This window comes from Lipophrys pholis, assembly GCF_963383615.2.
Source record: "Lipophrys pholis genome assembly, chromosome: 20".
NCBI lineage: Eukaryota > Metazoa > Chordata > Actinopteri > Blenniiformes > Blenniidae > Lipophrys > Lipophrys pholis.
This window is the reverse complement of record NC_137648.1, coordinates 22,508,638-22,525,709: the sequence shown is the minus strand read 5'-3', so window position 1 is coordinate 22,525,709 and position 17,072 is coordinate 22,508,638. Positions and strand designations below refer to the sequence as shown.

Here is a 17,072-nt window from a genome sequence, read left to right as displayed (position 1 = left end):
CACGTTACGGCACACTATGATGTCACGCAATGCCATCAAGCTACGTCACACTACAATCTCACTCAATGCTGTCATGCTACAACATCACGCTATGTCGTCACGCTATGTCGTCACGCTATGTTGTCATGCTATGTCGTCACGCTATGTCGTCACGCTACGTTGCGGTACGATGTCACGCTATGTCACGCTACGTCGCGCTACATCGGCGTACAACGTCGCGCTATGCCACGCTACATGATATGATGTCCCACTATGCTACGCCACGCCACGCTACGTCACGCTACACCACGCTACACCATGCAATGATGTCCCGCTATGCAACGCCACGCCACGCTATGTCACGCTATGACACACTTTAATCTCACTCAATGCTGTCATGCTACGACATCACGCTACGGCATCATGCTATGACGTCACGCTATGTCATGCTATGATGTCATGTTATGATGTCATGCTATGATGTCATGCTATGATGTCATGCTATGATGTCATGCTACGACCTCACACTACAACACCACGCTCCGCCACGCTATTACACCATTTTACGCCACGCTATGCCACACTATGATGTCACGCCATGCTACGTCACACTACATCACGCTACAATGTCACACTACATTGGGGTATGACATCACACTACGACGTCACATGTCACGCTACATGTCACGCTACATGTCACGCTACAACATCATGCTATGACATCACTCTATGTCACGCTACGACGTCATGCTATGATGTCATGCTTTGATGTCATGCTACGACCTCACACTACAACGTGATGCTACGCCATGCCATGTCGGCATGCTACGCCACGCTACGTCAAACTACTCCACACTATGACGCCATGCTACACCACCCTACGCCACGCTATGACATCACGCTACGCCATGCTACATCACGCTATGCCATGCTACACCACGCTACACCACGTTATGATGTCATGCTACGCCATGCTAAGCCACGCTATGATGTCATGCTACGCCACGCTACATAATGCTATGCCACGCTACGCCACGCTATAACGTCATGCTATGCCACGCTATGACGCCATGCTGTGCCATGCTATGCCACGCTATGCAATGCTATGCCACGCTACGTCACGCAATGATGTCACACCACGCCACGCTACGTCACACCACGCTACGTCACACCACGCTACGTCATGCCACACCACGCCACGCTATGACGCCACGCGATGTACTACGCTATGCCACGTTACGCTACACCACGTCAAGCCACGCTACACCACACTTTGCCACGCTATGCCACGCTATGCCATGCCACACTACGACGTCAACTTGAAGTCGCTCAACATCATGGAAGACGTTGGGATGTTTTGTTGCTTATGGTTGTTCAACAAAATCAAAGAGAAAAGAATATTTTGATCACAGAAAGTTTATTGATCTTTAATCTGATAAAACAACCTGACAGATCTGTGACCTGATGGTCTGGAGGTCTCTGCTGGGTCCAGCTGGGCCCTGTTGGGCCCTGTTGGGCCCCATTGGTCCCGCTGGGTCCAACTTTGTCTAGCTGGGTCTTGTTGGGTCCTGTTGGGTCCTGCTGGGTCCATCTGGGTCCAGCTGGGTCCAGCTTGGTCTAGCTGGGTCTAGCTGGGTCCAGCTGGGTTCGTAGGCAGCAGAAGCTTCTGCCAAAGTGATGGAGATGGAGCAACATCAGTAGTCCTCATAGCGGTAGCAGTTTGGGTAGGTGTAGCGGTAGTCATAGCCGTCGGCTCGCTCCATTTTGGTGCTTAGAGGTTCTGGTTGGAATGACAGAGACTTGATTACACCTCCAGAATCCTCCGTCACCTTCACCTCAGTGGAGTAAGAGGAGGTGGAGGAAGAGGCATCCTCCAGCAGGGAGGAGCAGCCTGGGAGGCCAGAGGGTTTGGGTGGCGCGCAGGGCTGGTAGGACGGGAGGCCGGCAGGAGGTTTGGGTGGAGCGCAGGGCTGGTAGGACGGGAGGCCGGCAGGAGGTTTGGGTGGAGCGCAGGGCTGGTAGGAGACCTGAGGAGAAGGAGCCACACAAGGTTAGTGATGGGTGGGTGGAGCGCTTGCTCCTCATTAAGGTGGAGGCGACTGACCTTGGTGGTGGTGGTGATGATGGTCTGCAGGGCAGCGGGGGACCCCGGGGCGTTGCCCGGGTAACGGCAGGGGTACTCTGTGCTGTAGTAGTGGTGGTTGTCGCTGTAGGGGGCGGAGCTCTTCAGCAGCTCCTTCCAGCCAGGTGGAGGCTTTGTCTGGGGCTCGAAGGAGGAGGAGGAGGAGGAGGAGCAAAGGGGAGCCGATGAGGAGGAAGAGGAGGAGGACGGACCCAGGACCTGACCCACCCTGCACACACAACACCGGTACAGGGCCTAGTTTAGAGCAGACCACAGAACACTTTGTAAGGCTTGAAAAACTATTCATTTATATTTAGAAACCCTGTTGCTGCCGGACGTCACCCCCCTGGAACTACCTTCCTCGGGACTCTACCTTCCTTTGGACTCTACCCTCCTCTGGACTACACCTTCCTCTGGACTCTAGTTTCCTCTGGACTCTAGTTTCCTCTGGACTCTACCTTCATCTGGACTCTACCCTCCATCTGGACTGTAGTTTCCTCTGGACTCTACCTTCCTCTGGACTCCACCCTCCTCTGGACTCTGCCTTCTTCTGGACTCTACATTCCTCTGGACTGTCAATCGACAAACTGCCAAAACCCAATAATAATATTGGTGCTGAGTGTTTTCAATGACCCCCCACCCCCACCCCCCAATCTCTGATTCCCGTCCCAAATCCAAACAATTCCTGGGATCCAGACCAGGTCTTGGATCGAAACAAGGTCTGGAATCTAAAGCAGGGATCAAGTCTAAAGCCAAGGCCTGGTTAAAATCCAGGACCTGATTTGGATGCATGAGCACTTGGGGATGCAGGACCAGGTTTAGACCTAGGACCTGGGCTACATCCAGGTCCAAGGTCAGACCTGGTCTGGAGCTGACCTGGGGTCACAGAGGTCGGAGGTCACGGGGTAGGAAGGTGAGCCCAGGTACCCCTGGAACTCATAGCTGGGCCGGCCCATGTACAGCCTGGGATTGGCTGGTTTCTGGAGGGTGGGCGGGGCTTCTCCCAGTGCATTGTGGGGGTTGTAGTAGGACTCTGGAGCGAAGGCCTGGTAGTGCTGCGGGAAGCCGGGTTCCATGAAGGAGATCCGGTCCGACGGTTCCACACAGGACAGCAGGGCGGGGCCAAGGGCCTGTAAACAATAACACTGTCAACAACATAGTTTGTTTCTTTGTTGTCTGTCTGTCTGTCTGTCTGTCTGTTTGTTTGTTTGTATGTTGGATCCACCTGCGTCTCAATCAGTCGTCTCTTCTGGGGAAACGGCGGTGAACCGACTCGTCGCTTCACAGAACTTCTTCTGGCTTCAGTCTCAGACTTTGATTCTGGTCTTGGATGATCATGGACCCCCTTCGACTGGTGGGCCACAACAAAAGCAACAATAATAACATCAACATCAACAACAGCATTATGGTTCCCCTTCGCCTGAGGCCTGAGGCCTGAGGCCTGAGGCCTGTACTACGACCCTGATTAACATACCAGGATCTCTCTGTTTCCTGGGTTGACTGATCCAAACATCCTCGATCCTGATCACCGTTACCACCAAGCAGGTTATCAACTCACTAGTTCAACCCAGAGTTCACCTGAAAGGGGCGGAGCTTGTAGCGTGTGACCAATCACAGAGGGAGAAACCCTGCAGAGCAGCTGACTTTACCATAGAGGAGCAGTTATTCTCTGAGATTATGAAGAATCAGCGTGAGCATTATTATTAAGCTCATTATTCCAGATCAACCCTCGTGGAGCCAAACAGACTCAGAACAAGAACAAAAACATCCTTCAAAGCTCAGTGACCAGGATTTACTGGATTCTGTCAAAAAGATTGTTCTAAAAACTTTCTCCTCTCCTCTCCTCTCCTCTCCTCTCCTCTCCGCTGCAGCTCAGCGCTGAACCCGCCCACCAATCACCATCATTTAAGAATGGGCGGGTGATTTATCCCGGTGAGAAGTGAGCGAGTGTCGTAGTACGGAAAACCAGAGTTAATCCTGAAGTTATCTCGATAAGAGAAAATCCAGCTTTGTAGTACAGGCCTCTGGATAAGCATAACGTTGTTTTGTGAAATGGTAGTTTTCTTTTAAATACTGGGAGTAAATTACTAAAAAAGTGTGTGTGTGTGTGTGTGCGTGCGTGCGTGCGTGCGTGCGTGCGTGCGTGCGTGCGTGCGTGCGTGCGTGCGTGCGTGCGTGCGTGCGTGCGTGTGTGTGGTAATTGTAGTATTTTATTGAGTGTCGACGTACACATTGTCACATTCTAAATGACTCGACTTTAATAAAATGTGTAAACATTGAGTGAATCTACTCAGTAGGATATTAACAGAGGACCAGTTCAAACTACATCATGTTCTGGGTTTAAATTAGTATTTGAAGTGGCGACTGAATTAATATTCCTTTTATTTATTAGCCTCTGTCAATTTAAATAGTAAAACCATATCAAAGTGAGGTGCAATCACAGCATATATGTATAGAAGCCTTTTCATTCTGATTTATGTTTTTATATTATATGTTTAGCTGCTCCCTTCCTCCTGGTGGATTGCTCCTCAATGAAATTTACATTTTGCGCTATTTACTATTTCTGCTGCCATCTTACGTTAAATGTTAAGTCATTGGAGGAGAGCGTTCAAACTGATGTGTTGACTCTGGCAGAAACTTCCTGTCAGTCCATCTTTCTCCTCTGCTGCCGCAGCGCAGGAACTTTACTGTGAAAGAACTGGGTTTTAGTTTGGTACTTTACTGTTAAAGAACTGGGTTTTAGTTTGGTACTTTACTGTTAAAGAACTGGGTTTTCACTCTGGTACTTTACTGTGAAAGAACTGGGTTTTAGTTTGGTACTTTACTGTTAAAGAACTGGGTTTTCACTCTGGTACTTTACTGTGAAAGAACTGGGTTTTAGTTTGGTACTTTACTGTTAAAGAACTAGGTTTAAGTTTGGTACTTTACTGTGAAAGTAGTGGGTTTGCTCTTATACTTTACTGTGAAAGAACTGGGTTTTCACTCCGGTACTTTATTGTGAAAGAACTGGCTTTTAGTCTGGTACTTTACTATGAAGGAACTGTGATTTCACTCTGGTACTTTACTGTGAAAGAACTGGCTTTTAATTTGGTACTTTTTACTGTGAAAGAACTAAGTTTCAGTTTGGCACTTTACTGTGAAATAACTGGGTTTTCACTCTGGTACTTTACTGTGAAAGAACTGTGTTTTCAGTCTGTTGCCATAGCGATTGGTGGTTGGAGGCTCCAATGATGAAGCTTTTCATTGTGGATGTTCAGGAGTGTAACTGGAGGTCCACATACTCAGAGGTGATTGAACTAATTGAGATCAGCTGTTCTAGATCCTGAAGCTCAGAGTTTCATCTCAGAGTGAGTCGACTCAGAGTTCAGAGGTCAGAGTTTAGTGAACCTGATTTCTTGAATTCCCCCTTGACTTGTTCCAAGTCTGTTTCTCTCCACGATGCTTCATCTGGAATAATCAGCTGATCAATAACAATAATGTCACGCTGACAGAACTGCACCAACATGAATTTTTGGAGAGTCACATCTGCTCTGTCATCATGGTGATGAATTAATACTCCAACACAAGGGGCGGAGCCTCACAAGCAGAGGGATCCTGATATGTTAATCACAGATTGTTGTATAGGCCCGAGTGGACAACAACAACAACAACAACTTCAGTATCTCCTCACACATTTAGGGTCAGAGTTACCCTAACCCTAAATATGTATTAGCATTTTTTATACTTGTGGTTGTTTAGTTGTTGTGTAGTAGTGTAGTTGTTGTGTACCTGTAGTTGTGTAGCTGTTGTATAGTTCTGCAGTTGTTGTGTAGTTCTGTAGTTGTTGTGTAGCTGTAGTTGTGTAGCTGTTGTATAGTCCTGCAGTTGTTGTGTAGTTCTGTAGTTGTTCTGTAGCTGTAGTTGTGCAGTTCTGCAGTTGTTGTTTAGTTGTGTAGTTGTTGTGCAGCTGTAGTTATGTAGCTGTTGTATAGTCCTGCAGTTGTTGTGTAGTTCTGTAGTTGTTCTGTAGCTGTAGTTGTGCAGTTCTGCAGTTGTTGTTTAGTTGTGTAGTTGTTGTGCAGCTGTAGTTATGTAGCTGTTGTGCAGTTCTGCAGTTGTTGTTTAGTTGTGTAGCTGTAGTTGTGTTGTTGTGTAGCTGGGTAGCTGTTGTGTAGTTGTTGTGTTGTTGTGTAGCTGTTGTGTAGTTGTAGTTGTGCACCTGGAAGAAGATGGCCTTGCCCTCCACCCTCCAGAAGTTTGTGACGGGGTAACCGCTGTGACCGCGACACGGCAGCAGCTCCAGGGCGGAGCCGCAGCTCGGACACACCTTCTCTGAAACACGGGGACAGTTAGCAGGGGCAGTTCACAGGGGCTATGGTCACGGTGGCGGTGGTAGTGGCGTGGGTGGCTGTGGCTGTGGCTGTGGCTGTGGCTGTGGCTGTGGCTGTGGCTGTGGTGGTGCCGGTGACGGTGATGGTGACGGTGGTGGTGGTGTTGGTGGTGGCTGTTGTGGTGGCGATAGCAGTGGTGGTGGCTGTGGCTGTGGTGGCTGTGGTGGCTGTGGTGACTGTGGTGACTGTGGTGACTGTGGTGGTGGTGGTGGTGGCTGTGGTGGTGGTGGTGGTGGTGGCTGTGGTGGTGGCTGTGGTGGTGGTGGCGGAGGCAGTAGTGACGGTGGCGTAAACTAAGAAAATAAGTAGTTTATTTATAAAGCGCTTTTCATAGATAACAATCACAAAGTGCTGTACATGGAATGAGTGCAATAAGACAGAATCAACTAATTACATGAAAACGCAGTAAAAGTGAGAGAAATATTTCTTAAAAAACGTTTTCAAATCCTTTTTAAAAGAGTTCGTGGAATCGAGCGTGCGGAGGGACAGGGGCAACTCGTTCCATAGTCTGGGGGTGACAGCCTGAAAGGACCGGTCCCCCCGGGTGATGGTGGTGGTGATGGTAGTGGTGGTGGCTGTGATGGTGATGGTGGGGGTTGTGGTGGCTGTGGTGATGGTGGTGGTGATGGTGGTGGTGGTGGCTGTGATGGTGATGGTGGTGACTGTGGTGGTGGTGGTGGTGGTGGCTGTGATGGTGGCTGTAGCAGCGGTGGAGGCGGCTCTCACTCTGCTGCTTGTGGCGGGCCTTGTCGCAGATGGCCGGGCGAAGCTGCAGTCGGGAGCCGTCAGCTAACGAACAGCTTCTGGAACAAACCACGACTCCCAAACACGACTTCTTCAGGATCTGGCAGTTGTGGTTGTTCGTGTTTCTCATCGCCCAGCCAGACAGGTGGCGCTGTGCATTCTTATCATCAGCTACACACACATACACACACACACACACACACACACACATGTTAAGATCCACAGGAACATGATGTAGCAGCTGACGGTGCAGTCATCCTCACCATTGTAGATGTAGCGGACGTAGCCGTCCGTCCACTCCTGGAACGAGTCCAACTGTTTGGTATCCTGGTTGGGGGTGGAGGGGGGGGTGGTGGGGTTGGCATTAGAAAGAGTTCATGAAAGTAAGTTTCATCTAGTACTAAATTCTTATGATAAAAAAAACCTGAATATGTGACATAAAACACGATCAAAACTAAATACCAAGAAGTATTTCATTAATAAATGAATAAGACACGTCCTGGACCACAAATGACTCCACATATTGGACTGTTGCTCTTACCAGATCTAAACTGTGTGTGTGGACGGCATGGCTCCCAATCAGAAGGTTGCAGGTTTGATTCCCATCTCTGCCTGTCTACATGCCAAAGTGTCCTTGGGCAAGACACTGAACCCAAACTGCCCCCATTGGAGTGACAGCACTTTGCATGGCTGCAGCCTCCAATGGTGTGTGAATGTGTGTGTGAACGGGTGAATGTGATGAGCTATGGAAAGCGCTTTGGGGAAAAACGCTATATAGGTTAAATCCTTTTACCATTTATACTACTGCAGAGGTTTGGTACAACACTTATACATGTTAACTACAGCCACTATCAGTTCTACTAACAGCAACAAGGACTATTGTATCACATCACATCACATCACATCACATCATCGTTCATTTAAGTAATTGATTTGAAAGGATTAATTCGTTAAAAAAAAAAAATAACGTAATTAACGCAGTTATTTGTACTTTCGTTTGTTTGGGGGTTTTTTTACTCCCTTGTGGGAGTGACTCCAGAGTTTTAGGGCCACTGAAGAAAAATAAATAAATTGGAGGCTAAAAAAGATCGCTTCAGAAAAAGTCGAAAATCAAAGTCGAGATTTCTTTTCTCACGGAGAGACGGAGATGTGAATTCACATAAAATCACTTAATTGTGACTATATAGAGTTACTTACTGCTTATCGACATGTGATTTTACACAGGATTTCCTTGATTAATAAGAACATTTAAATAAGCAGCCCGGGATCCGTGTCTTTGTCCTTCTTATTCGACAGAACCAGGCAGCAGGCTGCTCCGTCTCTTCTAGTCCTGATACTGATGATAACTGTTCCTCTACAGAACCAGGCAGCAGGCTGCTCTGTCTCTTCTGGTCCTGATACTGATGATAACTGTTCCTCTACAGAACCAGGCAGCAGCTGCTCTGTCTCTTCTAGTCCTGATACTGATGATAACTGTTCCTCTACAGAACCAGGCAGCAGCTGCTCTGTCTCTTCTAGTCCTGATACTGATGATAACTGTTCCTCTACAGAACCAGGCAGCAGGCTGCTCTGTCTCTTCTAGTCCTGATACTGATGATAACTGTTCCTCTACAGAACCAGGCAGCAGTCTGCTCTGTCTCTTCTAGTCCTGATACTGATGATAACTGACCGTGTTTATGAGCTCCATTCTGTCCTGAAGCTTCTTTTCACCACTTCATTAAACCGCCTGATGCATTTTGAGGAAACAGTCACACCGCTGGCATGTGGATGGACGGACTTTTTATTCCACAGTGAAAAAAAAATCTCGACTTTCATTTTCAACTTTTTCTGAAGCGCATTAAGGTTTTTTTTTTTCAGCCTCCGAATTTTTTTTTTTCTTCAGTGGCGATAAAACTCTTCTGTAGAGAGCAGCATAATATGAGTGGATTAATATTAATGCAGAAAGCTTCACTTTAAAAAGTTCCCCGATGGTGGATTGAGAAAGTGACAGTCATTAGCTTTACTTTGTAAAGCCCAATTAACGACCACAGAAGTAATTCTGCAGCAAAACAGCAGGTTGCCATGTTGGCTGACCAGCAGCCACAAAACTACTACAGCTGGAGGAAATACTTGCAGGTAAAATATACATTTCTCCTCTTTCCCTGGCTCTCCTGTATACTGTGTGTGTGTGTGTGTGTGTGTGTGTGTGTGTGTGTGTGTGTGTGTGTGTGTGTGTGTGTGTGTGTGTGTGTGTGTGTGTGTGTGTGTGTGTGTGTGTGTTTGATCCGGTGTGTGTGCTCTCTCTCTCTCTCTCTCTCTCTCATGTGTGTATTACAGTATATTATTGCCACTTTGTTCATGTAATAAGTTTACAACTTTGTTTGTAGAAATATTCAAATCCTCAAAGTGGAGGACCTGCACTCTAACAAAACCCGGACATATGTTAGAAGTTTATTAAATATTTTTTTAATGTTTTTTTATTATTTTGCTGACCTTGGAGAGAAACAGTCTCACCAAAGCTAAAATGACATTATAAAACTAGTCTTTTAATTTGAATATAGTCCCTGTGTGTTGTGTCGACATTAATTCTGTGTTTTTCCCTCAATAAATATCCATTACAAGCTTCAGTCTTCAGTAGAAAAACAATGTGATTAATCGCAATTAATTACAGAAAATTGTGCAATTAATTAGATAATGTATTTTTATCGATTGACAGAACTAATTATATAATATAATATAATATAATATAATATTATATAATATTATATTATATTATATTATATTATATTATATTATATTATATTATATTATATTATATTATATTGTATTATGTGCGGTTTCTCACGGGGGATTGTCCGCCGCCGGGTGGAACATGGGTCGGTGTGGGGAACATCTTAATCTGGATATGTACAAGTGTAGAGCTACTTCCGTGTCAAAAAAGGCACATGCAATTACCGTATTGTTTCCAATAGACACACACCCCAAGACGTGCACTGTGCGTCTATAGAAAACAGTACGGTATTTATTTTAAGACAATCAGACCTTTAAGCCCTCGCGGGCCACATAAAATAACGTGGCGGGTCACATCTAGCACGCAGGCCTTGAGTTTGACACATGTGCTGTAGAACAACACTGGGTCAGGTTGTCTTTCTACATGTGGAGTGAGACTGTAGAACAACACTGGGTCATGTCGTTTGTCAATATGTGGAGTGAGACTGTAGAACAACACTGGGTCAGGTTGTCTTTATGTGGAGTGAGACTGTAGAACAACACTGGGTCAGGTTGTCTTTATGTGGAGTGAGATTGTAGAACAACACTGGGTCAGGTTGTCTTTAGGTGGAATGAGATTGTAGAACAACACTGGGTCAGGTTGTCTTTATGTGGAGTGAGATTGTAGAACAACACTGGGTCAGGTTGTCTTTATGTGGAGTGAGACTGTAGAACAACACTGGGTCAGGTTGTCTTTATGTGGAGTGAGACTGTAGAACAACACTGGATCAGGTTGTCTTTATGTGGAGTGAGACTGTAGAACAACACTGGGTCAGGTTGTCTTTATGTGGAGTGAGACTGTAGAACAACACTGGGTCAGGTTGTCTTTATGTGGAGTGAGATTGTAGAACAACACTGGGTCAGGTTGTCTTTATGTGGAGTGAGACTGTAGAACAACACTGGGTCAGGTTGTCTTTATGTGGAGTGAGACTGTAGAACAACACTGGGTCATGTTGTCTTTATGTGGAGTGAGACTGTAGAACAACACTGGGTCAGGTTGTCTTTATGTGGAGTGAGATTGTAGAACAACACTGGGTCAGGTTGTCTTTATGTGGAGTGAGACTGTAGAACAACACTGGGTCAGGTTGTCTTTATGTGGAGTGAGAATGTAGAACAACACTGGGTCAGGTTGTCTTTATGTGGAGTGAGACTGTAGAACAACACTGGGTCATGTTGTCTTTATGTGGAGTGAGATTGTAGAACAACACTGGGTCAGGTTGTCTTTATGTGGAGTGAGACTGTAGAACAACACTGGGTCAGGTTGTCTTTATGTGGAGTGAGATTGTAGAACAACACTGGGTCAGGTTGTCTTTATGTGGAGTGAGACTGTAGAACAACACTGGGTCAGGTTGTCTTTATGTGGAGTGAGACTGTAGAACAACACTGGGTCAGGTTGTCTTTATGTGGAGTGAGATTGTAGAACAACACTGGGTCAGGTTGTCTTTATGTGGAGTGAGATTGTAGAACAACACTGGGTCAGGTTGTCTTTATGTGGAGTGAGACTGTAGAACAACACTGGGTCATGTTGTCTTTATGTGGAGTGAGACTGTAAAACAACACTGGGTCAGGTTGTCTTTATGTGGAGTGAGACTGTAGAACAACACTGGGTCAGGTTGTCTTTATGTGGAGTGAGACTGTAGAACAACACTGGGTCATGTTGTCTTTATGTGGAGTGAGATTGTAGAACAACACTGGGTCAGGTTGTCTTTATGTGGAGTGAGACTGTAGAACAACACTGGGTCATGTTGTCTTTATGTGGAGTGAGACTGTAGAACAACACTGGGTCATGTTGTCTTTATGTGGAGTGAGATTGTAGAACAACACTGGGTCAGGTTGTCTTTATGTGGAGTGAGATTGTAGAACAACACTGGGTCAGGTTGTCTTTATGTGGAGTGAGACTGTAGAACAACACTGGGTCATGTTGTCTTTATGTGGAGTGAGACTGTAGAACAACACTGGGTCATGTTGTCTTTATGTGGAGTGAGATTGTAGAACAACACTGGGTCAGGTTGTCTTTATGTGGAGTGAGACTGTAGAACAACACTGGGTCATATTGTCTTTATGTGGAGTGAGACTGTAGAACAACACTGGGTCATGTTGTCTTTATGTGGAGTGAGATTGTAGAACAACACTGGGTCATGTTGTCTTTATGTGGAGTGAGATTGTAGAACAACACTGGGTCAGGTTGTCTTTATGTGGAGTGAGACTGTAGAACAACACTGATTAATGTTGTCGTTATGTGGAGTGAGACTGTAGAACAGTTTGGTTCACTCATTCTGTGATGATGATGATGATGATGATGATGATGATGATGATGATGATGATGATGATGATGATGATGATGATGATGATGATGATGATGATGATGATGGTTTGGATTTGTAGATATTTGTTTCTAAATATGAACATAAACAACTATGGGGTGTAGAGTGACTTATGGCGGGGGTGGAGAAGGGGGAGGAGTCAATACATTTTGCTTTGTCCTTTTCAGATATGTTGGTCATTATTTGTTTATTTATTCACTTATATTTTTCTTTGCTGTTTGTTTGTATTTATTTTTGTTCTGAATAATTTAGTTTGTGCCCACATGTCTGACTTAAACCTTTCAATTCAATTCACCTCATATGAGAGCTGGATCACAGGTATTGATGGAGTGAGATCACAGGTATTAATGGAGTGAGATCACAGGTATTGATGGAGTGAGATCACAGGTATTGATGGAGTGAAGTCAGGTATTGATGGAGTGAGATCACAGGTATTGATGGAGTGAGGTCACAGGTATTGATGGAGTGAGATCACAGGTATTGATGGAGTGAGGTCACAGGTATTGATGGAGTGAGATCACAGGTATTGATGGAGTGAAGTCAGGTATTGATGGAGTGAGATCACAGGTATTGATGGAGTGAAGTCAGGTATTGATGGAGTGAGATCACAGGTATTGATGGAGTGAAGTCAGGTATTGATGGAGTGAGATCACAGGTATTGATGGAGTGAAGTCAGGTATTGATGGAGTGAGATCACAGGTATTGATGGAGTGAAGTCAGGTATTGATGGAGTGAGATCACAGGTATTGATGGAGTGAAGTCAGGTATTGATGGAGTGAGATCACAGGTATTGATGGAGTGAAGTCAGGTATTGATGGAGTGAGATCACAGGTATTGATGGAGTGAGATCACAGGTATTGATGGAGTGAGACTTGCGCTGCTCATCTCATTACACATCGTCTCTGTTTCCACCCGAAACAAAAACATCCAAACCTGTTTTCTGTTGGCGCAACAGCAGAATGCTGAGTGAGCACATCCCACACCTGTTTACCACCTGATCTCCACTTGACCTCCACCTGACCTCCACCTGACCTCCACCTGACCTCTGAGTTTGAGCTCTGCAGTGTGGTTGCTGACTAATAGAGAGTCTTAGGAACTCAAACCCAGAACATGCACACACACACACACACACACACACACACACACACACACACACACACACACACACACACACACACACACACACACACACACACACACACACACACACACACACACACACACACACACACACACACCCTGCCGATAAAAGAAAAGGCAAAAAAAAAAAAGGCAGAAAGTGCAAACACATAAACTTAGATGAATTGTAAGCATTCAAAATACTGGAGTATTAACTTAGGAAATACTACGTTTACTACTGAAGGTGTCATGGTGGAGCAGAGCCAGTCAGTTACTACTGAAGGTGGAGCAGAGCCAGTCAGTTACTACTGAAGGTGGAGGTGAAGGTGGAGCAGAGCCAGTCAGTTGCTTGTGCTGCTGTCAGAAATATGTATTTAATGTCTGAACAGAATGTAGTGTCCAGTACACATCTGCACTTTGGAGGTGCCGGGGGCGGAGCTTATATGGGTTTTAATATTCTATTTTATTGTTGACTGTTTTTATAAGTCTTCACTCTTTTTATGTTTTTTTTATGGACCCAAGAGTCTGCAATGAAGATTGATTTGATTTAATTTGATTATAAAGGATTTCAGCAGAAATACTCGACTATTAAAGGATTTAAAGATTTAAAAAAATTTTCTTTAAAATTGAAGAAAGATTTTTTTTTTTCATTTTCTAGTTTTAAAAACAATAAAAACAAATTGGTGTTTTTAATCAGAACTTGAAAGAACCGTCAGAGTGATTTGTTTTTACTGATTGATTGATTGATTTATTGTTGATTGATTGGTTGATTGATTGATTGATTGATTGATTGATTGATTGATTGATTGATTGATTGATTGATTGATTGATTGATTGATTGATTGATTGATTGATAAAAGAAAACTGTTTTTAATTTGTTAGTTTTTTTGTTTTTTATGGTTAATTTTGTAATAGTTTTTCCTAATAGATTATTAGTTAATAGTTTATTTTTTATAGTTTATTAGTTTCTACATTTCTATAGTTGGATTTTTGGTCCAGTCCGGTCCGGTCCGGTCTGGTCCGGGTTAGTACCTGTGGTAGTTTGGGGTCGTTGATGTCCCAGTTGAGCTTCATTCCGACAGAACAAACACAGTCCAGGTCTCCACGATCCTCCGCCCGGGACATGCTGCTCCTCCTGCTGCTCCTGCTTCTGCTGCTTCTCCTCCTGCGCCTCCTGCTCCTCCTGCTGCTCCTGCTCCTGCTCCTGCTTCTGCTGCTTCTCCTCCTGCGCCTCCTGCTCCTCCTGCTGCTCCTGCTCCTGCTTCTGCTCCTGCGCCTCCTGCTGATGCTCCTACTGGACCTCAGTCTCTCCTTTCAGTGATCGAACAGTAAAGAACTTCCTCTAATGAAAGTAGTTTCTCCTCCTGCTCCTCTAATGAAAATAGTTTCTCCTCCTGCTCCTCTAATGAAAATAGTTTCTCCTCCTGCTCCTCTAATGAAAGTAGGTTCTCCTCCTGCTCCTCTAATGAAAGTAGGTTCTCCGCCGGACTGAAGCAGCAAAGTTTCAACTGGAAGTTTGAAAAAATGAAAACAAAATTGTTTTAAATAGTTTTAGTGATGCGGAGCCTCCAGAGCACGTGAAGCTCCAAGGAGAGACCGGTCAGACTGAGAGGAGGAGGAGGAGTGGGAGGAGGAAGGAGAAGGAGTGGGAGGAGGGAGGAGGGAGGGACAGGTAAGACTAGAAGGAGGAGGAGGAGGAGGGAGGAGGGAGGGAGGAGGAGGAGGAGGAGGGAGGAGGGAGGGAGGAGGGAGGGACAGGTAAGACTGAGAGGAGGAGAGCAGGATGTGTGTGTGTGTGTGTGTGTGAGTGTGTGTGTGTGTGTGTGTGTGTGTGTGTGTGTGTGTGTGTGTGTGTGTGTGTGTGTGTGTGTGTGTGTGTGTGTGTGTGTGTGTGTGTGTAAACATTCGCATGTTTCTCCCAAAACAAACAAACTCATTAGTCATCAATTAGAGATCTGTGACACACAGCAGTTCTAGTTCTTGTAGTTAAGTTCTGGTTCTGGTAGTAAAGGGTTAGGGTTCTGGTAGTAAAGTTCTAGTTCTGGTAGTAAAGGGTTAGGGTTAGGGTTCTGGCAGTAAAATTCTGGTTCTGGTAGTAAAAGGTCAGGGTTAGGGTTCTGGCAGAAAGTTCTTGTTCTGGTAGTAAAAGGTCAGGGTTAGGGTTCTGGCAGTAAAATTCTGGTTCTGGTAGTAAAACGTTAGGGTTAGGGTTCTGGTTGAAAGTTCTGATTCTGGTTGTAAAGGGTTAGGGTTAGGGTTCTTGTAGTAAAGTTCTGGTTCTGGTAGTAAAGGGTTAGGGTTCTTGTAGTTAAGTTCTGGTTCTGGTAGAAAGGGTTAGGGTTCTGGTAGTAAAGTTCTGGTTCTGGTAGTAAAGGGTTGGGGTTCTTGTAGTTAAGTTCTGGTTCTGGTAGAAAGGGTTAGGGTTCTGGTAGTAAAGTTCTGGTTCTGGTAGTAAATGGTTAGGGTTCTGGTAGAAAGTTCTGGTTGTTGTAGTAAAGTTCTGGTTCTGGTGACGTCATTTTGTTGAAAATGTTTAAAAATATTTTTCAAAATGTAAATTTGTCTTAAGCGTTGTCTCGTTGGTTTGAATGTCCAGGCTTCAAACAACTACTCCATCACCTCCTCCACCCAACTCCTCCAACCAGCTCACCCTCCATCACAGGAGCCTCCACCCTCTGGGACATTTACTGGAGCCTCCACCCTCTGGAAACTTCACAAAGTCGTAGATGTTTAAAGTCGTTTCTTCTATTTTCAGCTCTTCATCCAGTGTGACCCTGGTACTGCAGATCATTGACGTTCAGTTCAGTGGCTCCATCTTGTGGTCTGACTACATCCCTGCAGTGAGACGACTGAAGATTGTGTCCATTGTTACACTCTGTTACACACTTTTACACACTGTTGCATTCTGTTACAAACTGTTACACTCGACTCTGTTACAGTTTGCACTTTTAGACTCTGTTACACATTGTTATAATTGGCTCTGTTACACATTGTTACACTTGGCTCTGTTACACACTGTTACACTCTGTTACGCACTGTTACACACGGCTCTGTTACACTCTGTTACGCACTGTTACATTCTGTTACACATTGTTACAATTGGCTCTGTTACACACTGTTACACTCGGCTGTTACACACTGTTGCACTCGGCTCTGTTACACTCTGTTACATATTGTTACAATTGGCTCTGTTACACACTGTTACACTCGGCTGTTACACACTTTTGCACTCGGCTCTGTTACACACTGTTACACTCTGTTACGCACTGTTACACACGGCTCTGTTACACACTGTTACACTCTGTTACGCACTGTTACATTCTGTTACACATTGTTACAATTGGCTCTGTTACACACTGTTACACTGAATTACACATTGTTACACTTGGCTTGTTTACACTCTGTTGCAAACTATTACGCTCTGCTCTTTTACAGTCGGCTCTGTTACACACTGTTACACACTATTACACATTGTTACAGTTGGCTCTTTTACACTTTGTTACATTCTGTTACACTGTTACACACTGTTACACGCGGCTCTGTTAGACTCAGCTCTTTTACAGTCTGTTCCACTTGGCTCTGTTACACTCTGCTCTGTTACACACAGTTACACTCAGCTCTGTCATACACTGTTACACACTGTTAGACTGTTACACTCGGTTCTGT

General features: G+C 45.1%; 1 protein-coding gene across 1 annotated transcript; it reads right to left on the bottom strand.

The window, feature by feature from the left end:
• Window positions 1-1,383: 1,383 nt before the first annotated feature.
• Window positions 1,384-15,015, bottom strand: gcm2 (glial cells missing transcription factor 2). Its single transcript, XM_080489775.1, has 8 exons — window positions 14,439-15,015; window positions 7,479-7,542; window positions 7,198-7,386; window positions 6,300-6,412; window positions 3,327-3,452; window positions 2,978-3,231; window positions 2,084-2,330; window positions 1,384-2,006 (listed from the first exon to the last, which is right to left on the bottom strand). Exons 1-8 carry the CDS (start codon window positions 14,529-14,531, stop codon window positions 1,674-1,676), a joined length of 1,419 nt encoding a protein of 472 aa, XP_080345901.1. The 5' UTR covers window positions 14,532-15,015; the 3' UTR covers window positions 1,384-1,673.
• Between the last annotated feature and the right edge of the window lie 2,057 nt (window positions 15,016-17,072).

Coding starts and splice junctions, on each gene's coding strand:
- gcm2 (XM_080489775.1), bottom strand. CDS start 14,531: ATGTCCCGGGCGGAGGATCGTGGAGACCTGGACTGTGTTTGTTCTGTC. Junction 6,413..7,197: donor GGCCCGCCACAAGCAGCAGA/GTGAGAGCCGCC, acceptor CCCGTGTTTCAG/AGAAGGTGTGTCCGAGCTGC. Junction 3,453..6,299: donor GCAAGGCCATCTTCTTCCAG/GTGCACAACTAC, acceptor GTGGCCCACCAG/TCGAAGGGGGTCCATGATCA.